At 40.6% G+C, this 24,267-nt stretch overlaps 1 protein-coding gene across 3 annotated transcripts in view; it reads right to left on the minus strand.

Moving 5' to 3' along the window:
- The window catches only part of KAT6A (lysine acetyltransferase 6A), a 103,791-nt gene that overhangs the window by 23,373 nt on the left and 56,151 nt on the right, over window positions 1-24,267 (minus strand). For all 3 annotated transcript variants that reach the window (XM_065946435.1, XM_065946432.1, XM_065946434.1), the window contains exons 7-9: window positions 23,603-23,919; window positions 21,168-21,286; window positions 653-768 (exon numbers count right to left, since the gene is read on the minus strand). In XM_065946435.1, the coding sequence (XP_065802507.1) occupies window positions 653-768; window positions 21,168-21,286; window positions 23,603-23,919 (552 nt within the window). The remainder of the gene's footprint in view (window positions 1-652; window positions 769-21,167; window positions 21,287-23,602; window positions 23,920-24,267) is intronic.

Consider the following 24,267-nt stretch of genomic DNA (forward strand, 5'->3'; position numbering starts at 1 on the left):
TCCTGAGGTCAGAACGATTATTATCCCTGTTTTATAGATGAGGAAACTGAAGCACCAAGTGGCTGCGTAATTTCTAAGGTTACGTAGCTTATAAATGTCAGAGTTGAGTCAGGAAACGAATCTGGCTTCCCTAAGCTCACCGCCTTATCCCAAAAAGCTGGTGAGTGATCCATTTTTATATCTAGAAACCCAAGCCATTTATATATAACTTTATACCACATGGCTAATTATTCCTGGGAAAACAAATAATTTACCAAGTTTGTTAAATTATCAAAATTTAAATAAAAGGCTACTCAGTGAAACTTTATTTATTAGTTAAATATAAAAGTTTCTCTTTAAAAAAAGCTTTTGGTGTGAGATATGAAGGTCAATTTCTCATAAAGAAAAAATGTTCCCCTTTCATTCTGACCATGTGTCAGGTTTCCGATCTTAAATAATAGTTTTTGGATAGGTTACAGAAAAGAAAATCTATTACAAAGCCAACTGAGACTAAGAGGCTGCCGGAGTATGCTGCTGTCACGGACACTTAAAACCCACCGGTTTTCTTCAATGTAAAGACAGGAACTGGACCACAACAACATCTTCAAGACCCCTTCTAGTGCTGAACGGGCAGGAATCGAAGAGCAAAGGTAAATGGCGTCTCAAAACGTACCTTGAGTATTCTTGAGGATATGGAGAGGAGTACCAGGTATGAATTTCATACTTCCCAAACTCAATAACAGAGGGACAGCGGACTTGTGGATCAGGAGGACCAGTCACTCCAACTTTCTGTGCAGTGAGAAAATACATTGATTACATAGGTTAGCTACATTAAAGACGCTAAGAGTGCAGTGAGAAAATACATTGATTACATAAGTTAGCTACATTAAAAACACTAAGGTAGGTAACAAACAAAACAGAAAGCCATCTGAATCGAAGTGTCATGTTCTCAGGATTCCACAAGGAATTAGAAAGGCCAGGAACAAGCTAACGAGTTTTGAAATAAACCGTCTTATTCTTTAAAAGGAGCATCCAAATGAAAAATAAATATGCCAATAAATCTCCTAGAACCAAATGCAGTTGGTGACACTGCAGTTTCCCTATTTAATAATACTGTGAATATCCTCAACTCCACTCCTTCCTGAATGACCCAGTCATTAGAGAGAACCGCCAGCAGTGGGGATTCGGAGTCAGGGGCGGGGAGGCGGGCCTGCTGCCCACGGGCTGAGATGGCACGCAGCACCCCAGTGTCACGAACAGCAGCGACCTGCTCAACACGGGAGTGCACACAGCAAGGAGTCGTCCTCCTCCAGTCCGCAGGAGGAGGTGCTGAGGACAAGGGGAAAAGAGTACACCGAAACAAGTAAGTCTTCAGTGCGTTTTACACTTCTCCTAAAACTTCCTTCCTAGTAGCTTTTCACAGGGGAATTTGATTTGCCCTGCGCCCAATGGAGCAAGAGTCGTATATGCATACAGGCACACCTCAGAGATACTGCGGATTCGGCTCCAGACCACAGAACAAAGTAAGAATCACAATAAGGCACGTCACACAAATTCCTGGTCTCCCAGTACATATAAAAATTATGTTTACACTCTGGTCTATTAAGTTGGCAATGGCATTATGTCTTAAAAAAAACGGACATGCCTTACTTAAAAAATATTTTATTGCTGAAAAATGCCAACCATTATTTGAGTCTTCAGCAAGTCCCATAAGAGATCACCAGAACAAATACAATAATAATGAAAAAGTTTAAAACATTGCAAAAATTACCAAAATGTGACACAGAGACATGAAATTAACAAATAAATGTTCTTAGAAAAATGGTGTTGATACACTTGCTCAACTTGGAGTTGCCATAAATTCCAATTCGTAAAAAACATTATTATCTGTGAATCACAATAAAGCGAAAAGCAATAAAAGAAGGTATGTCCCCATGTGTGTTGTATATATGACATATATAATACAAAACCATGTATAATTATCATGGATATTATAAACAGGAATTAACATTTTTTAAAAAGGAGCTAGAATTCAGCCTAATCAAACACAAGTATTAATAACTCTTATAGGGAACAACCAAAATTATTCTTCACCTTTATGCTTTACAAAGCACTGAGAGATTACTAAAAGTCCCTTGCTGGAGCTCATGACACACACAGCCCACCTCCCCACCACTTCTAACAAATCTAAAAAGATATAATATCAAATTTAAGCAGAGTAGCGCAGCGGAAGCGTGCTGGGCCCATAATATCAAATTTATATTCTTTATGTAAATGTATTTAAGAAAAAAGCCTCTTCACCATAACTCATTTGAGAACTCTCTCTGGCCTTACTAACCATTCCCTTTTATAAAAGGCCAAGGGACTTATCTCAGGTTTCATGTTGGAACATAGCCAGGTGAAACCTCACCTCTTCCTTAAGACACCTCAAAACAAAAGACAAACATCTAATAGTTGGATACACTGTTATGACACCAAGGAGCACTGAGGCTCTTTCAAGAGTGAAAATCAAAAAGTAAAACACAAGACAGCGTTAGAGTAAGATTTCTTTTTCATTTCTCAAAAGCCAAACAGAGCTCTGCAAAAGGTTTTAAACACACTGTTCTTTAAAGTACATTCCAGAATCGTCTACTGTAACTCATAAAGTGGCATCTTTGAGCCTATCTTCACAGCTCCAAATAACAAGGACAGTATTACGGAAAATATCCGAGTAACCAGTCAGAAACCAAACCTAGGCTCCTGAGCCAAGGATCACACAGCATGCACATGGGCGAGAGCACGCACCTGCTGCAACATCGCCTGCTGCTGGAGAGCCCTCCCGTCGGCGGCCTGGCGCTCCTCCAGGCGGATGCTGGACGTGAAGGCGGACACCCAGCTCCAGCACAGCTGTTTGCACATGCCACCACTGAGGCACGGCCGGCCTCCCGCCTCCAGGGCCCTCGCCCGCCTCGCCCGCCGGCACCAGCAAATGCGCCGGCCACCCTCCAACCCCCTTGTGAAAGAAGCCTCTGAGCCAGTGCGCAGAGGTAACAAAGGCTGGCAGTCAGGAAGGCACAGGTGCCTCCAACCACCCGTTAACCCAGTCCTTGCCAACATCACACTGCCAGGTCGGAATTACAAGCTTATCTTTGATTTCAAGTTTAAATTTCAGCCAAAATGTCATTAACTATGCAACTTCCCAAAGTAGCGGGTGTTTAACAAACCAAGAGCACATGATTTTTTTTAAGCTTTTAACTCAGGTGTGCCAGTCTGTGCCTTCCTTCTCATTTGAATATGCCAAAACGGTTAAAGCAAAACATACATTCTGGGCCAGAACAGACTTTCTAATCTAAGAAAATAAGGGAGGGGGCACTGAATGCACTAGTAATCGGGTTAAATCAAAAGGTGACTTTAAATATGCCTATTCTAAATAATGAAACTTTTATTACCAGTAATTCTGGAGAAAAGATTGTTACTTTTCTGCAAAAAACTCCACTTCCATCCAATAGAGAGACCACTCTTGTATACAGAGATCTCCAGTCTAGATCTGGTACAAAAGGAAAATCACAACTGAAGCTGATACAGCCCTGCCCCCTCCCCCGTTAGACAGTATTTTTCCATTCCCTGTAGCGATGACATTTTGAGGTGGGAGTGGAAGGTAGGAGTCCCGTTAGTATCAGCACGAGAATATGCAATGGTGGGAGAAGACATGTCTTTCCGACACTGGAACATTTCCCGTGAAAACTTTAATAAAAAACAATCCTGTTCCTTAAGGATTAAAAGTTACCTGATGAAAGAGCCGTGTAAGAATGAGGTCACACGCTGTGAAGCGGAGAGAGCATGAACTGGGAAGAAAGAGCCTCAGCATGTGTGGTACCTCCTGTGCGGACCCCGCATCTCGCACTGGCATCCCCTTCATTCCCCACAATCCAGGCCTCGAAGCAGGAAACACACGCCCACTTCACAGACGGGGAGGGGCGTGGGGGTGGGAAACAAGGCTCAGAGGAACCAAGAGGTAGAGAAGGGCAGCACAGGAGCAGCAGGAGCGAAGCCCAGACAGGAACCGACCAGCCAGGCACAAGGTGAGACGAACGCACGGGGAGCCCTCAGCTGGTTAGTTTCTGAATCCAGAAGTCTCTGAGTTTTTTTGAACTAGAACCTTAGCTTTCCAGAGTACACATCCACAGCCTCTATCCAAAACACTTGGAGAAGAACGTGCTTTGGAATTGTGAGCCTTTCTCATCAGAAAAGTATTACAGTACATATATGTATCTTAAATCAACAGCCTCAGTAGGGTTTGGGACAACACTCCATAATCAGACACCCCAATATTTCTTCAGCAAAGCATATGAACATTCATATTAAATAGGATAACTAAAGAACATATTGGGCTTCCCTGGTAGCTCAGATGGTAAAGAATCTGTCTGCGATGCAGGAGACCCAAGTTTGATCCCTGGGCCAGGAAGATCCCCTGGAGAAGGGAATGGCAACCCACTCCCGTATTCTTGCCTGGAGAATCTCATGGACAGACCATGGGGTCACGGAGAGTCGGACACAACTGAGCAACTAACACAACAGAGACTATATATATACACGTACATGTGTGTGCGTGTGTGTATATAAATATACACGTACATGTGTGTGCGTGTGTGTATATAAATATACACGTACATGTGTGTGCGTGTGTATATATATATACACGTATATGTGTGTGCGTGTGTGTATATAAATATACACGTACATGTGTGTGCGTGTGTGTATATAAATATACACGTATATGTGTGTGCGTGTGTGTATATAAATATACACGTATATGTGTGTGCGTGTGTATATATATATACACGTATATGTGTGTGCGTGTGTGTATATAAATATACACGTACATGTGTGTGCGTGTGTGTATATAAATATACACGTATATGTGTGTGCGTGTGTATATATATATACACGTATATGTGTGTGCGTGTGTGTATACATATACACGTATATGTGTGTGCGTGTGTGCATACATATACACGTATATGTCTGTGCATGTGTGTATATATACACGTATATGTGTGTGCGTGTGTGCATACATATACATGTATATGTCTGTGCGTGTGTATATATATACACGTATATGTGTGTGCGTGTGTGTATATATACACGTATATGTGTGTGTGTGTGCATACATATACACGTATATGTGTGTGCGTGTGTGTATATATACACGTATATATGTGTGCGTGTGTGCATACATATACACGTATATGTCTGTGCGTGTGTATATATATACACGTATATGTGTGTGCGTGTATATATGTGTATATATATGTACACGTATACGTGTGTGCGTGTATATATATACACGTATACAAGTGTGCGTGTATATATGTGTATATATACATGTATATGTGTGTGTATATATGTATATATATACACGTATATGTGTGTGCGTGTATATATGTATATATATATACACGTATATATGTGTGCGTGTGTATATATATACACGTACATGTGTGTGCGTGTGTATATATATATATATATACACGTATATGTGTGTGTGTATATATATACACGTACATGTATGTGCGTGTGTGTATATATACACGTACATGTGTGTGCGTGTATATATATATACACGTATATGTGTGTGCGTGTGTGTATACATATACACGTACATGTGTGTGCGTGTATATATGTATATATATACACATATACGTGTGCGTGTGTATATACACGTATATGTGTGTGCGTGTGTATATATACACGTATATGTGTGTGCGTGTATATGTGTATATATATACACACGTATATGTGTGTGCGTGTATATGTGTATATATATACACGTATGTGTGTGCGTGTATATGTGTATATATATACACGTATATGTGTGTGCGTATATATATGTATATATATATACACGTATATGTGTGTGCATGTATATGTGTATATATATACACGTATGTGTGTGCGTGTATATATGTATATATATACACGTATATGTGTGTGCGTGTATATATGTATATATATACACGTATATGTGTGTGCGCGTGTATGTGTATATATATACACGCGTATATGTGTGTCCGTGTATATATGTATATATACACACGTATACGTGTATATATATATACACGTATATGTGTGTGCGTGTGTATATATATACACATATATGTGTGTGCGTGTATATGTGTGTATATATATACACGTATATGTGTGTGCGTGTATATATGTATATATATATACACGTATATGTGTGTGCGTGTGTATATATACACGTATATATGTATATATACACACGTATATGTGTGTGTGTGTATATACGTATATATATATAGACGTATATGTGTGTGCGTGTATATATGTATATATATATACGTATATGTGTGTGCGTGTGTATATATATATACACGTATATGTGTGTGTGCGTGTATATATATATACACTTATATGTGTGTGCATATATATAGAGTCTCAAATCAGTTCAGATTATGTTTTGCCAAACAACTGAATCAGGATAAGATCTTATAATATAATGACTTATAATCTGTTTTCATTCTCTAAAGAAGATATATATACAGATGGGCATATGCACGTGAAAAGATGTTCAAACATCCCTAGTTATCAAGAAAATGCAGTTGTAAATTACACCCATTCACACCCATTAGGACAGCTACTAGAAAATAAATAAGTAAGTAAACCCCCAGAAAATACCAAGTGTCAGCGAGTGCGTGGCCTTTGTGTATCTCCTGGACTGTACCAAGCACAAGCCCCTGCCCCCAGCCTGCAACGCGACTCCAACACTCAGCTGTCCACTCCCTCACCTGCAACGCAATTCCAACACTCAGCTGTCCACTCCCTCACCTTGTTCAGCCTTCTGCTACATGGTGGACAGTCCCTAACCCAACAATTCAAAACTGCACAAATCCATCCCACCCCTCAGAGTTCTCTGACCTCAACCTCTGCTTTTCCCCATAATGTTACCACATGATACAGTATCTACTTTAACCCATCCCCATTCCTAAACTGTTAGCTCCTGAGAATAAGGAGTTTTTTTTAAAAGTCTGCTTTGGTCCCTGTTGTATCTCTAGTGCCTAATGGTACACATGGTGACCAGTACCCAGTAACATTTACTGTTAAATGAACATTATCTATGTTAACAGCTTCAGCTCTTACCCATGCAGTTTCAGCTGTCATCTCTGTGCTGATAACCTGGCAAACCTGCCTGGAAGCCCTCCTGATCTCCACATCCATACCCACGACAGTCTAGACTTCGCACAAGCCCCCAATTTGTGTAACCACGATCAGGAAGACCATCCAAAAAAGCTCCCCTTCCCACATTTAGCATCATCATCTACTCAAAAAAGAACACTGGGAACTATGTGGTTCTGTCCTTCCGTTTAACCTCAATTCAACCCAGCACTCCAGGGTTCCCATCCTATCCTAAATCCACCGCACCACCTCTGCCTACCGGGCCCCCTCCACCTTATCCAGGCCCTGGTCCCCTCTCACTGACCACATGAGCACCAGTCTGGCAGGCTTCTCCAACCCACTTCACACGGCATCACCAGAACCAGGTTTCCAAATGCAAATACAGCCATGCTGTCCTCTTTAAAATAAACTCTTCAGGAGCTCCTCAAGAGCTATTCAACTACTTTGGAGAACCACTGCAACTGGAAAACGAAGTACAGACTGCTTAACATGGACCACAGGATCTTTGTGACCTGGTCTTCCGGTCTGTAATCACCTTTTCAACCTCATCTCTTAACTGAACGCCAACCGAAGAAATTACACACAGCTCCAAGTGTTCAGTAACCTTTCTCACACCCAAAACTATTCCACGAGAAATGCCCTCCTCTCACCCAGCAGCTACTTCTCATTCATTCTCTGAACACCCTAGTCAAATATCACCTGCTCCCTGAAGACCACACAAACGGCCCTAGGCAGATGTCTTGCTGTCATTCTCCTGCATCTCAAGCACATTTACCACAGACTAGCAGTCAAGGATTACAGATCTGGAGTCACACGGCCTGGGTTCAAATGCTGATTCTGACACTGAATAAGTATGTAATTCCAGGTATGATAATCCTTCAAAGGCTTCAGTTCTTCATATGTTTGAAACAGGAGCAAGTAACAGCAAGATTTTATTAAATGCAAAAATTGATACACAATGCTGAATGTAGTGAATTGAACCTAGAACACAATAAAAGACTTCCTATTACTAACCACAAGGCTTCAATTATTGGTTTATAAACGTCTTGTCACCTGGAGGGCAGAGACACATTTCCTATGTGTCTGTGGGTTTCTAGAACCCACCACTAAGACAGCTAGCAGAGACTGGCATTGATTTAGTGCGCACGGCACGAGGGACACAGCAAGTGCTTTGCAAATACCACTTCATTTCATCCTTCCAGCAAAGCTATTAAGTAACCTAGTTGACAAAGGTCACTCAGCAGACAGGATTCGAACCTGGGCAGCTTATCTCTAATACCGAGGCTCTTAACCACTACCTTATTGAATATTCAATAAATTTTTGCTCAACTGTCAAGTCCAGCAGGATGGTTCCCACTGAAGGGCAGTGAGAAGAAGGGCCAGCCCGCCACCAAGGAGGTGGAGACCGGAGAACACACTGTGGACACGCCCAAGAGCAGCCGTGAGCGGACTTCAGGAGGCGAGCCTCGGGGCACTCAGACAAACCGGAGACCCGCCGTGAGGGGCGGGGACTCCAGACGCGCGCCCGGCACCAGGCTCGCGGAGCTGCTGGGCCGGAGGGGCAAGGCGTGTCCCACACTGGATCCGAGCGGCGCTGTCCCGGTGAGGATTCACCAGACAAGCGCCACTCACTGGCCACCTGCGTTACCTGCCCACCACTGCCAAGAGATCTACAGACAGTTATGTGGGGGAGAACTAACCGCTTAGACTGAGAAGCGCCTTCCATCTCGATTCTCCTATTGGAGTTGTAGCTGATAGGCGTGCATATCTTCGAGCAGTTTCAAATTACAAGACCACCTAGAGAGCCTTTTCTAATACTATGCCTGGGCCCTTCTCCCCAGTCCCTGGAGTTCATCAATATCTGAACAGGGCCTGGGCAGGGTAAGGTGGTTTTAAAGTGCATTCTGGCTTAAGAACAACTATTTAGGTAGTTAGGACACTGAGGGTAAAATGTCAATGCTTTTACATACATTTTGGTAATTCTAAGATAAATATTTTCCAAGGAAAAAAATAATTAAATAGGGATAACAACTCTTAGAGTGAAGAGACTTGCTGAACCTAGTTTATTTCATTTCTAATTACTGCTAAATTCTTTATGCAAAGAAAAAAGTTATTTCAAAAATGCTATTAACTTTCTAGAAACACACACACAATCAAATCCTTCAAAATTAGAAAGCACTAAAATTACTAAGGAAATATAACGCACTATTTGGTGATATTTTATGAAAAAAATCATTCTATATATTTCGAGGAGGCTGTCATGCTCTTCAATGTAATGACTTTGAATACAAATGCTTCTTTTCAGTGATGAATCTTCTAAGAAAAGCCATTCTTTCCAAGTTCACAAAATCACTGTTGAAAGATAATTCCAAACAAAACCCTATACTACCAATTTCTTATGTTTCTATTTTGTTTTGCTTTGTTTTAAGAGGTGGCTCTTTTTTATGGAAGTGTTCACTGAATAGCTACTAACGATGGAACACAGTACCAGGCAAACTAGACCCTTCTCTCGAAAAAATTTTTTTTAAAAAAACAAAAAGCAAAACCAATTAATAAATGACCCTTTTTGAAGGGGGGGGATGAAAAAAAGAAACCTTGTGAAATATTTCAATAATGTCTGACTTAATTAGGTAATATACCACACAAAATTTAATTGCTCAAGATCATCACTCTAAGCTATCACTATTGGGGGCTGCTTTGTGACTGGTTAACGCTCTATGAGAATCAAACTATGTCTCACTCACAGCCCCTGCACCTAGCAATTTCTAGAACAGGGTAGGTACTTAAAATATGATGAGCTATTGATTGGATGGATTGCCATCTAAGACGCTGTCATAAAATCTTCCTTCAAAATTTGTGGAACAAAGGTTGAAGCAGTTTCTACGACAGCATATCTAGGCTCTCCAAAATGACTCTGCATGTTATGTTCATGAATGCTGTTATTATTTAAAAACATCATCTAATCTAATCAATAGTGAGTCCCCCCACTGCTTCAACCCGCTTCCTCTAGGACATTAGGTCAGAGAGCCTGGAAGCTGTTCTTGACTTCCCCTTACTCCTTTAAACTACACATCAAATCTACCGAGTTACGCTGACTTCGTCTCTGAAAAGGATTCTACATTCATCTACTTCTCTCCCATTTCCATGCCACCTCTCTAGTCTAAGTCACCATCTTCTTCCTTCTCAATCACTCAAACAGCCTCTAAATTTGTTTCCCTGCTTCTACTCTTGGCTTGGAATATGAAGAATTTCAACCCATTCATATAGTGGCTAAAAAAAGAAAATTTAATTCATATTTGTTCTATTTCCTTGCTAAAATCATTCAATGATTAAAGAAGATGTGGTGTATACATACAATGGAATACTACTCAGCCATAAAAAAGAATTATCATGACATCATTATTTGTAGAATCTAAAAAGAAAAAAAGACACAAATAAATTTATTTAAAAACCAGAAATAAGACACAAACATAGAAAACAAGCTAATGGTTACCAAAGGGGAAAGGGACGGATATATGCTACTATATACAAAAGAGATGAACAAGGATATACTGTACAGCACAGGGAACGACAGTCAATATCTTACAATAAATCACAATGGGAAAAATCTTTTTAAATCATGCAATGACTTCCCACCACAACTGCAATAAGAACGCCAGTCCTGACTTATCCCCCGTTTTCTCTCTCCAGCTTCATCTTCTGTGACTTTTATTCACTGTACTCCGGTTGGCCTGGCCTTCTTTCATTTCCTCAAATGCACCAAGTTCTTTTACGCCTCCAGACGTGCACAGGCAGCCTATGTCTGGAACATTCTTCTCAGGAGCTCTTTTCCTTGCTGACTTTCTAGCCATCTTTTAAGTCCCTGTGTGAATTACAGTGCCTAGGAACCCAGAAACTGGCACAGAAGTGTCTACTATCCCCTCTCACCACATTCTGACTCTCTTCCCATTACTTATCAGCTTGCAACAGACTTATCTGTATAATTGTTTACTATCTGCTGAGACTGAACGTTTCATGAAGGCAGAGTCTATGACTGTCTACCCTACAGCTCTAGTTCCATGCCAGGCACGCGAGTTCTAAATGAATGGACTTCATGGAGAAACACCATCATGAGAATTTTAGTGAACTGCGCGGTGGTGCACTGAAATTATTTTCGTAGTGTGCTTCTGAAAATAAGCACAGGTTAGGAATCACAAACCCAGCTGCCCACTTCCTTGGTGCCAGATGCATATGCGGACAGTCACGGTTTAATAAAACACTGGAGGAAACCTACCGTCTGCAGTGGCCTCAGCAGCGCTCAGCAGCCTTTTAACCCTCCCCAGTCATCTTTCTCTTCATACCTGTTATTACAACTTCTGGCTCATTTCACCCAACAAAAAATTTCATTTATCCACTCATTAAACAAATATTTACTGAACCTTGACTATATTCCAAATACTCAGTATAAAGCAGTGACCAAAAAGAAAGTGCCTGATCTCAAGGCACTGACATTCTAGAAACTAATATTTACATTTATAAGTAAGTGGCAAATACCTTGTAGGACAAGCAAGCAGGTGGGGGGACGAGTGACACAGTGTGGATAAATGTTCGCTGTTTCACTTTGGGATTTAGGAAGAGCCTCTCTGATACAAGACAGAAGCAGAGACCTAAAGAGAGCGAGCAGTGAGCAGACTCGCTCTCTGAACCAGAGGACAGGCCATGCAGACCAGGAGCAGAAGTGCCAAGGCTCTGAGGCGGAAGTGCGCCTGGGGCGTCTGCGGAAGGGAGACGCGGCCTGTGGCTGGTGAGGTGTGAACTGGGCAGAGTGGGGGGACGGGCAGAGAGGCATGGAGGCACGCGGCCACAGCGCGTCTCTTTAGACAGTCTCGGCAGGACAGAATGGTGCTAGAGGCTTTCGGAGCAGAGGAGTGGAAAGTCTGAAAACATTTACTCCGGCCCCCGCGTAAAGAACACAGCTCAGACACTGGTGAGCAGCAGGAGTGGAAGCAAGTGCATGAGTACGGAGACATCACGGCCGCCCAGAGAAGAGGAGGCAGCGCAGGCGCGGAAGGTGGGTGGGGAAAGCAGCTGTCCTGTTTTGAGACATTCTGGGGTAGGACCAGTAGGAACTGCCGATGAACCGAATACGTACAGGGTATGAGACAGAAAAAAGCAAGGATGACACTTCTTTGGGCCTGAGAAAGTAAAAGAACAGAACTACCACTGATGCCCATTCTCCACTAAAAGGAACCAGGGATTCTCAGAGAAATGGCTGAATCCACAGTGTGAACAACTGGAGCCTAGGATATACTGCTGTGGCTAAAAGCAGATATGAATATGTGCTATACAAATATTCAATCATTTCACTGTATACTTATAACTCTTTTACAGTTAGTAAAATCGAGGTCAATTATACTTCAACTTCGGAGAAGACAATGGCACCCCACTCCAATACTCTTGCCTGGAAAATCCCATGGACAGAGGAGCCTGGTAGGCTGTGGTCCATGGGGTCGCTAAGAGTCAGACAGGACTGAGCGACTTCACTTTCACTTTTCACTTTATGCACTGGAGAAGGAAATGGCAACCCACTCCAGTACTCTTGCCTGGAAAATCCCATGGACAGGGGAGCCTGGTGGGCTGTGGTCCATGGGGTCGCTAAGAGTCGGACACGACTGAGCGACTTCACTTTCACTTTTCACTTTATGCATTGGAGAAGGAAATGGCAACCCACTCCAGCACTCTTGCCTGGAGAATCCCATGGACAGAGGAGCCTGGTAGGCTGTGGTCCATGGGGTCGCTAAGAGTCAGACAGGACTGAGCGACTTCACTTTCACTTTTCACTTTCATGCATTGGAGAAGGAAATGGCAACCCACCCCAGTGTTCCTGCCTGGAGAATCCCACGGACGGGGAGCCTGATGGGCTGCCATCTGTGGGGTCGCAGAGTTGGACACGACTGAAGTGACTGAGCAGCAGTAGCAGCAGCATAAACTTTAAAAATCACCAAATAAATAGAATAAATTGAACAAAGTGACACACACACACACACACACACACACACACACACAAGCTCTCCCTGCCCAAATATGGAACAACCTGAGCATCTAAATAAATACCAATAACGAATGATAAGATAACACATAAAATACGAATCTGTAAGTAGTAGACGGATGGATGGAAGGATGGATAGACAGAAAAAAGGAAAAGCTCTTCCTTATATTAGTATGCCAATTAAAAAACACATATGATGGAATTAGAAAATCATCTAATTCCATCGAAAGCAACCCACAAAGTCTAGTGGATAAAATCTGATGAGAAACAGCACATATTTAAATAAAGTGTATTCCCAAAAATTACTTAATTACAGAGGGCACATGATTTCACAGATAAGAAACATGGCACAATATCACTGTAACCAAGTGATCAAGGGACAAGTCACCACTGTGGATGTTCTACAAAATAAATGACCTGCACTCATCAGAAATGTCAAGGGCATGAAAAATAAAGACTGAGAAACTGTTCCAGGGTAAAGGAGAAGAAGGAGACATAATGAGTGAACAAAACACATAATCCTCAGTTGGAGAGTTGACCAGGACAAGGCTTCCTTTCCTTTTGCTATAAAGAAAATTAGTAGTACAACTAGTAAAATCTGAATAAAATCTTCAGATTAGATAACATGTTTCATGGGTATAAACTCCTGATCTGGACTGTACTGTGGTCACGTATAAGAATGTCCTTGTTTCTAGGAAATACATACAAATAAACAGGAGTCAAAAGCATTAGTATACATCTGCAACTTAATTCTGGAAAAGAGGTTCTTAAAAAGTGAAGAAACGACAACCTGATAGAACAAGATGGTGGAGGAGCAGATGGACGTGGAGAACATCTCTCTCCACAGATACATCAGGAATACACCTTCAGACACAGAAGTGCATGCAGAACACCAGCTGAGAGTGGACAGGAGTACATGCCCAGAGGAAACGAATATAGAGAACCATGCAAAACTTGAGATCAAGTCCTGAGCCTCTGGAGGGGGAGCAGTGACTTCAAGACCCTAGACCACCAGAGAACTCACCCTAGGGAGTACCAAATGGTGAGAACTCACACGACGGAAACCACCTGAATACAAGACCCGGCATCACCCAACCACCAGCAGCACCCTGTGCAGCACGCCTCATCTAAACAACAAACAAAACAAAAATACAAACCCAACCATCAGCAGACAGGATTACCCCCTCACTCAGCCTTGCCCATCAGAGGAAAAACAAACAGAAACTCAGCACAGATCTCGCCCTGTAGGAAGCTTACACAAACCACTGAACCAACCTCAGGAGGGCAGAGCCCACAAGGAAGAAAGAGTTCAGCCTGGAAGCCGGGGAAAAGGAGACCCCAAACACAGTAAGCTAAAAAAAATAATGAAAGGCAGCGAAATAATACACAAATGACGGAACAAACTAGAAACACAAAAGTCCAAATAAATGAAGAGGAAATAGGCAAACTACCTGAAAATTCAAAATAATGATAGTAAAGATGATCACAAACCTTGAAAACAAAATGGAGAAAATGCAATAATCAATTAGCAAAGACCTATAAGAATTAAAGAATAAACATACAGAGACAAACAATTACTGAAATTAAAAATACTCTAGAAGGAATCACAGCAGAGTATCTGAAGCAGAAGAACGAATCAGTGAGCTGAAAGATAAAATGGTGGAATAACTTCTCAAGAGCAGAATAAAGTAAAAAGAATGAAAAGAACTGAGGATAGTCTCAGAGACCTCTGGGACAACATCAAACGCACCAACATTTGAATTACAGAGGTCCCAGAAGAAGAGAAAAAGAAAGTATGACAAAATTTTTGAAGAGATTATAGTTGAAAATTTTCCCAGTATGGAAAAAGAAATAGTCAATCAAGTCTAAGAGGAACAGAGTCCCATACAGGATAAATCCAAGGAGAAACATGGCAAGATACATACTAAGCAAACTAACAAAGACTAAACACAAAGAAAGAACATTAAAAGCAGCAATGGAGTAGCAACCAGTAACATACAAGGGAAACCCCATACGCTTAACAGCTGATCTTTCGGCAGAAACTCTGCAGGCCTGAAGGGAACGGCACAATATATTTAAAGTACTGAAAGATTACTGAACCCAGCAAGTAGTGAAAGTGCAACCAAGATTACTGTACCTGGCAAGGATCTCATTCAAAATAGATGGAGAAACAAAAAGCTTTTCAGACAATCAAAAGTTAAGAGAATTCAGTACCACCAAACAAATCTTACAAGAATATATAATCAAGAAATATGAGAAGAAAAAAGATCTACAAAATCAACCCCAAACAATTAAGAAAATGGCAATAGGAACATATATATCAATAACTACTTTAAATGTAAATGGATTAAATGCTCCAACCAAAAGACACAGACTGTCTCAATGGATACAAAAACAAGACCCATGTATATGCTGTCTACAAGAAACCCACTTCAGACCAAAGACACATATAGGCTGAAAGTGAGAGGATGGAAAAATATATTCCATGCACATGGGAAGCAAAAGAAAGCTGGAGTAGCAATCCTCATATCAGAAAAAATAGAACTTAAAATAAAGATTATAAAAGATAAGGAAGGACACTACATAATGACTAAGGGATCAATCCAAGAGGGAGATATAATTGCAAATATCTATGCACCCAACATAGGAGCATCTCGATACATGAGACAAACATGAACAGACATAAAAGGAGAAACTGACAGTAACACAATAATAATAGGAGACTTTAACACCCCACTCACACCAATGGACAGATCATCAAAACAGAAAATTAATAAGCAAACAGAAGTCTTAAATGATACATTAGATGAGATGGATCTCATTGATATCTTCAGGGCATTCCAACCAAATGCAGAAGAAGACACCTTCTTCTCAAGTGCACATGGAACACTCTCCAGGACAGACCACATCTTGGGTCACAAATCAAACCTCAGTAAACTTAAGAAAACTGAAATCATATCAAGCATCTTCTCCAACCACAACACTATGAGACTAGATATCAATTTCAAGGAAAAAAAGTGCAAGAAACACAAACCCATGGAGATTAAACAACATGTTTCTAAATAACTAATAGGTTACTGAAGAAATCAAAAGGGAAATAAAAAAATTTCTAGAAACAAATGACAATGAGAACACGACAACTCAAAACCTATGGGATGCAGCAAAAGCAGTTCTAAGAGGGAAGTTTATAGCAATACAATCCTACCTGAAGAAACAAGAAAAACATCGAATAGACAACCTAACTTTACACCTGAAACAACTGGAAAAAGAAGAACAAACAAACCCCAAAATTAGTAGAAGGAAAGAAATCATAAAGATCAGAGCAGAAATAAATGGAAAAGAAAGGAAAGAAACAAGAGTAAAGATTAATAAAACTAAAAGTTTGTTTTTTGAGAAGATAAACAAAATTGACAAACCTTTAGCCAGTCTCATCAAGAAAAAAAAAAAAGAATCAAATCAACAAAATTAGAAATGAAAAAGGAGAGCTTACAACAGACAATGCAGAAATGAAAGGATTATAAGAGACTATTATGAACAACTCTATGGCAATAAAATGGATAACCTGGAAGAAATGGACAGATACTTAGAAAAGTTCAATCTTCCAAGACTGAACCAGGAAGAAATAGAAATTATGAGCAACCCAATGACAAGCACTGAAACTGAAGCTGTGATCCAAAATCTCCCAAAAAACAAAAGCCCAGGAACAGATGGCTTCATAGGAGAATTCTGTCAAACATTTAGAGAAGAGCTAATGCCTATCCTTCTAAAACTTCCAAAAAATTGCAGAGGAAAGAACACTTCCAAACTCATTCTACGAGGCCACCACCTCCCTGATACTAAAACCAGACAAAGACAACACAGAAAAAGAAAACTATAGGCCAATATCACTGATGAACACAGATGCAAAAATCCTCAACAAAATTTTAGCAAATTCAGCAACACATCAAAAAGCTCATACACTTTGATCAAGTTGGGTTTATTCCAGGAAGGCAAGGATTCTTCAATATATGCAAATCAATCAATGTGATACACCATATTAACAAATTGAAAGATAAAAACCATATGATAAGACCATATGATAATCTCAATAGATGCAGAAAAAGCCTTTGACAAAATTCAACACCCATTTATGATTAAAACTCTTCAAAAAATGGGCACAGAAGAAACCTACCTCAACACAGTAAAGAGCATATATGATAAGCCTACAGCAAACATTATTCTCAATGGTGAAAAATCAAAAGCATTCCCCATAAGATCAAGAACAAGACAACAGTGTCCACTTCCACCAAAATTATTCAACATATCTCTGCAAGTCTTAGTTATAGCAACTGGAGAAGAGAAAGAAAGAAAAGGAATCCAGATTGGAAAAGAAGTAAAGCTCTCACTGTTTGCAGATGACATGATACTGTACACAGAAAATCCTAAAGACAGTATCAGAAAATTGCTACAGCTAATTAGTGAATTTAGCAAAGTTGCAGGATACAAAATCAATACACAGAAATCACTTGCATTTCTATACACTAACAATGAAAAATCAGAGAAATCAATGAATCAATCCCATTCACCACTGCAACAAAAAGAATTAAATATCTAGGAGTAAACTTACCTAAGGAGACAAAAGAACTGTACACAGAAAATTATAAGACACTAATCAAAGAAATCAAAGATGACATAAACAGATGGAGAGATAGTCCATGTTCCTGGGTAGGAAGAATCAATACTGTGAAAATGACTATACTACCAAATGCAATCTACAGATTCAATGCAATCCCTATCAAATTACCAATGGCATTTTTCACAGAACTAGAACAAAAAATTTCACAATTCATATGGAAACACACAAGACCCCAAATAGCCAAAGCAGTCTTGCGAAAGAAGAATGAAGCTGGAAGAATCAACCTTCCTGACTTCAGATTATACTACAAAGCTACAGTCATCAAGACAGTATGATCCTGGCACAAAAGCAGAAATACAGACCAATGGAACAAGATAGAAAGCCCAGAAATAAACCCATGCACCTATGGGTACCTTATTTTTGACAGAGGAGGCAGGAATATACAATGGGGCAAAGACAGCCTCTTCAATAAACAGTGCTGGGAAAACTGGACAGCTACAAGTAAAAGAATGAAATTAGAACACTTCTTAATACCACACACAAAGATCAACTCAAAATGGACTAAAAACCTAAATATAAGACCAGAAACTATAAAACTCTTAGAGGAAAACATAGGCAGAACACTCGATGACATAAATCAAAGCAAGATCCTCTAAAAACAAAAGTAAACAGTGTGGGCAAGTGGGAGCTGATTAATTAAAGGCTTTTTTGTACAGCAACGGAAAACACAAGCAAGGTGAAAAGACATCCCTCAGGATGGGAGAAAATAATAACAAGTGAAACAACTGACAAAGGATTAGTTTCCAAAATATACAAGCAGCTCATACAACTCAATACCAGAAAAACAAACAACCCAATCAAAAAGTGGGAAAAAGACCTAAACAGACATTTCTCCAAAGAAAACATACAGATGGCTAACAAACATATGAAAAGATGCTCAACGTCGCTCATTGTTAGAGAAATGCAAATCAAAACTACAATGAGATATCACCTCACACCAGTCAGAATGGCCATTATCAAGAAGTCTATAAACAATAAATGCTGGAGAGGATGTGAAGAAAAGGAAATGCTCCTGCACTGTTGGTGGGAATGTAAATTGATACAGCCACTATGGAGGATGGTATGGAGATTCTTTAAAAAACTAGGAATAAAAACACCATAAAAGCACCCAGCAATCCCTACTCCTAGACATATGCCCTGAGGAAACCAAAATTGAAAAAGACACATGTTCATTTTTCACTGCAGCACTATTTACAATAGCTAGAACATGGAAGCAACCTAGATGTCCATCGACAGATGAATGGATAAAGAAGCTGTGGTACATAAAACAATGGAATATTACTCAGCCATAAAAAGGAACACATATGAGTCACAGTTCTGATGAGGTGGATGAACCTAGAACCTATTATACAGAGTGAAGTGAGTCAGAAGGAGAAGGATAAATATTGTATTCTAATACATATATATAATCTAGAATAACGGTACTGAAGAAATTATTTACAGGGCAACAGTGGAGAAACAGACATAGAGAATAGTCTGTGGACATGGGCGGAGGGGAGGAGAGGGCGAGATGTAGGGAAAGAGTAACATAGAAACTCACATTACCACATGTTAAACAGCCAACGGGAATTTTCTGTGTGGCCTGGGACACTCAAACAGGGGCTCTGTGTCAACCTAGAGGGGTGGGATGGGGTGGGAGATGGGAGGGAGGTTCAAAGGGAGGGGGTGTATGTACACCTATGGCTGATTCACGTTGAGGTTTGCCAGAAAACAACAAAATTCTGTAAAGCAATCACACGTCAATAAAAAAATAAATTAAAAAGAAAAAAAAATCCAAAAAAAGTGAAGAAACTACTCTCTCCTTTGAATTCCCACTAAACACCATGTAAACTCCTACTAGAGCACCTATAATACTTTTTTTTAACTTATTGTCAGGAAAAGAACATGCCTTTAGAGGTTAAGCAAGCTGTCTGAAGTAGAAGTCAGTGAAAGACCAAGGCCTGAACCCAGATCCCCCGACGCAAAGCCCAACCTGGTTAAGTCCTAAGATGGTGAAATGCTGAGTAAATGTTTCCTGAATATTTATCCTGTTGTTTTTAGTTTTGAAAACTGCATAGGAATGGAGGCGCAGACAGAGGACAGGCTTGCGGAAGCAGTGGGGGAAAGAGAGGGTAGGACAAACTGATACAGCAGCGCCGGCATACACACTGCCACGTGCAAACCAAATCGCTGCCGAGAGGCGTCTGGGTGACGCAGGACAGCCAGCCTGGGCTCTGTGACGGCCTCGACGGGTGGACGGGGTGCGAGGGGGGCTCAGCAGGGAGGGGGTGCATGTACTCACACGGTCGATTCCCTTTGTTGTGTGGCAGAGAGTAACACAACGTTGTAAAGTGACTATCCTCCAATTAAAAAAAAATACATAAACAATCTGTTCACTAGTGGGTCTCTGAATCCAAAGAGCTTCACCTACACAACAGGAGTCCCCAGCAGTGGCCTATAAATTCTTAACTTCAAGGTAAGAGATAGAACTCAACTTGTCTTACACAGTGAGTTGGTGGCAAAGGAGCAAGACAAAAGATAAACAAAACCCAAGCGTTTTCATGACCCACACCTGCACTTTTCCCATCTTTTCTCCTGCCATTGTCTACACCCTTGTTCTCTGCATTTCAAAGAATACTGCCAAATCTTTGCACTTCCGTTTTTTCTAATTAATGAGACCCTATTCCTTGTCATCCTGATAAACTCCTTTCCATTTCTAAGACCAGCTCAAGTGGTATTTCCCCTCAATGAATCCTCTCTGACTCCCCAGAGAGAAGTACAGGCTTGCCTCCTCTACTCCCCACATTTCATGCATTCTATAATTAAACTGCCACATTAAGGAAATTATCTATTTACAAGTCTCTCCTGGCTGGAGAAGGAATCCTATCATTTACTTTGGCATCTCCAGGAGCTGGCACATAAGCAGGCTCTGTGTCTGCACATTTATATCTTGCTATGTGTCAACAAAGGATTAAGGCACAAGCATTTAATAAATATTTCCTGAGTTAATGAATATGTGTTTCATCACCTGAAAAAGGTTTGGTTTTTGTTTGTTTGCCAGTCAAATCCTAAACTCTTCTTCATATAAGACAGAAAATAAACCAAGCTCATTTGATACTGGCAGTTAAAGCAATGTGTTTACCTGCAAAACCAAACCAGTTACCACGGGTTTGTTTGGAAAGAACAGCTTAACCACAAACAATGCACATGCACAAACCACAGCAGATCAGATTGCATAAACACACTACTACCACGTTACCCACAACACAATTAATCCTCTGTTTCTTACCAGGAACAAACTGACTGTCCAATCTGAATACTCAACTTTACCTGCAGTGCTTGTTCTTGGATGTCACGAAATAATTCCATATCCTTCTCAGTCATGATTTCCTGGCTCCCGAAAAGCCGGTCCTCGCTTTCTTGTTTGCCATCCCAGCCATCCTGATTGTCTGCATGTTAAGAAAGGGCTTACATGTTACTGATGCCATCATGAGATCAGCACACGAACTGGAACAAATTCCAAGTGCCTTAATATTATTTATGTAAAAGAGGACAGCACTAAGCTGACTTCCAGAAAGATACTAGTCAATAAAGGATATGTACACATTGTATCTGCCTTATAATGAAAACCCTGAATTGAGTTAAAGCTTTTTAAAAGTATTACATAACTAAATTTAAACTTCATTAAACAAGTTTGTATTTCAGCATATATATACATATATTTAAAAAAGTAAAACAGGAAAAAGGTCTAAGGATTATGCAGTCTATTCTGAAATAACAAGAATACAAAACTTTTAACACATGTCAACACGTAAATGTTGCTTTTTCATTCTTTGGTAGTATGGAAGAAGTTTACGTTATAGCAAGACATAATTTTCATCACTTTAGAGCAAAACAAGAAAAGTTTGCTCCTGTTAAAATTCTCAATGATTCCACAGTTCTTCCTAAGGCCAATGCATTCTTATCTCAACAAAACGGTCTATTTCAAGTGGCTGTTTTAACTGATGCCCAGTGCCAACTCCTCAACTCGCCTCCCATTCTGGGTGCCCATTTCAAGCACAAACTCCAAAGGCTGTGGAGCACAGGCGGTAACCCTCCAGGAAAGTACGAGAAATTAAAATAAGCATTCACTAAATGATGCACCTTCCTCAAATGGGCAGAGACATGAGTGAGAGGGGTATTGGGGCATCAAGCAGATCATCAGCCTTTGCGTTTGAGAATAACACCAATGTGGTCCGGCCTCTTCTCTGAATGTGTGACAGCTCTCTTAAAAAACCAACTGTATACACAGTTACTCATTTCGTGGAAGAAGAAAAAGGACAGGGGCTCACTCGACGACATTCGTAAACTGAAAAATCCACGTCTGATCTGCAGATACTCTGCGCCTTCACTGCCCCCTAGTGCGTGACACAGAGGGATGCAGGCCCAGATTGGGTAAAGCACTCCCCTCGCTACAAGACGGTGCAGGCTGCCTCCTGAACTACAGCTCAGAGAGAAAATGACAGAGCCCGTCAAAGCCAAAGTCATGCCTGAGACTCGGCAATGGTTCTCCACGCACTCGATACATTTGCTCTGATAGAAAATAACTTTCTAACACTTTCCAGTAGACTGTTCTAATAATCTACCTCCAGTGAAATAGTTAATTCAGAAATGCCTTTTATCACCCTCTGCTTTATGAGATTCTTTCCTAAGTCCAACCTGAATGGCCTGCATGTTTTCTCAAATGAATGTACTCAGAGTGGGCCTTATCTTCAGTCTACATGGCTGATAAAGACATGAAAAGTAAAAGCCTAAACTGTAATTTAGTTGATTGCCACTCAGGTGAAAAGTCAATCAATACAGCATAAAAGGTTGGCGGATCTGACAAGGATGAGGATCTTTTCCTCCGGTCCATCCTTTACAGAAGCAGGAATGATACGGAGTGGGGAGTACAATCCCCGGTGGGACAGTCGGGGGAAGGAATCAGAGTTCGGACTGCCCCCCGCAGCCCATGAGGCACCACCCGGGCACACACAGCCCGTGACCTCAGAGCCCACTCTCACTCTTCGACTTAGCTCACAGCCCTTTCCACTTCCTTCACAGGACTGGGTGCTCTCAGCTCCACAGCGGTGAGACCAGCTCATCAACACTGTCTCCTCTGACTTGAACTATTTGCTATACTTTTAACTCTTCTTCACAGATCTTATCTAAGCTGAAAATGAGGGAACTTAGCCTGAAACGTAGGCAAATGGTCTGAGGCTGTGGTTCTCTAAGTATAATCCATGAAAAATTACAACTGTATCTGCCAAGACCTGAAGTAAAAAATCAATGACCTCATCATATTTACAAATAATTTGGTCTTTCACTTATGCTCAGATTAACAACAGTCTATTTATCCACACTCTTTGCAGTTTCCTTCCAGGAATAAAAACAAGCATCATGAAGTTCATCACATGATTTATTTTGTAACTTATGAAATATAAAATTATCCCTGAATCAAGGTTATACCTCACATTTCTGTAGGTAGATTCTTTGTGCTTCCACCAAAAAAAAGCATCTTCTTTTGTCTAAAACTCCTACTTGTCCATTCTCCAGCTTCATCTCCAGGCTCTAAATTCCTGCCATTTTTATCACCTGAGTATCACCTAAATACATGACCTTGAACATATTCTCATATTCCAAGACCAATTTTTAATAAATCAAATATAAATCTACTCCAGGTAAGTAGTGTTATTCCAAATAATAGACTGTGGAATACTTTTTGTTTCCAAGCGAGCAGACTTTACCTGTGGGCCAATCTGAAGTGCTTGGTTTTCTGTTGCCCTTTTTCCTAACTCTGTATTGCTCAGAGTAGTCTACCACTTCCCCCCGAGGCTTCCGCCCATCGGGAGAAGGGGTAAAGAACTTGGTAAGGCCATCGATGAGCCCTTTGGTTTTCTTATTGAACTTCAAGGGGACACTGCCATCTCTGCAGAAGTCCAAGCCATCTATTTGCTCCAGGTATCCTTCTTCTGATGACGACGCTGACTGGCTGGAGAGGGTGATTTTACGTTTCCGACCCCTTCCAGGGCCTGTTCGAACTTTGCTGAAGGGACCTTTTGATCTAAGGAATCAAACAGGGAAAGGGGGAGCTATGAAAATGAAATCTTTATAAGGTTTCTGTTTAATGCATAACACATAGTAAATATCTACAACTGTATTTTTAAAATCCATACTGTTAAGAATAGTCCACAAACTGTAATAAATATTATATGATTAAGAAGTAATATTATTAGAAACATCCACTTCTGGGAAGCCTATGCATTTTATAATGAAAAGAATCCTAGGCCAGGAGTCAGACGGCATATTTGAGTCATAATTCTGCCACTTACTAGCTGCACATCCTGGGGAAATCACATTCTCTCTAAACAATAGTGTCTTTATCTACGCAATGAGAGTTGTACCAGAGAAA

This window comes from Muntiacus reevesi, chromosome 10 (genome assembly GCF_963930625.1).
Source record: "Muntiacus reevesi chromosome 10, mMunRee1.1, whole genome shotgun sequence".
In the NCBI taxonomy this organism is placed as follows: Eukaryota; Metazoa; Chordata; class Mammalia; order Artiodactyla; family Cervidae; genus Muntiacus; species Muntiacus reevesi.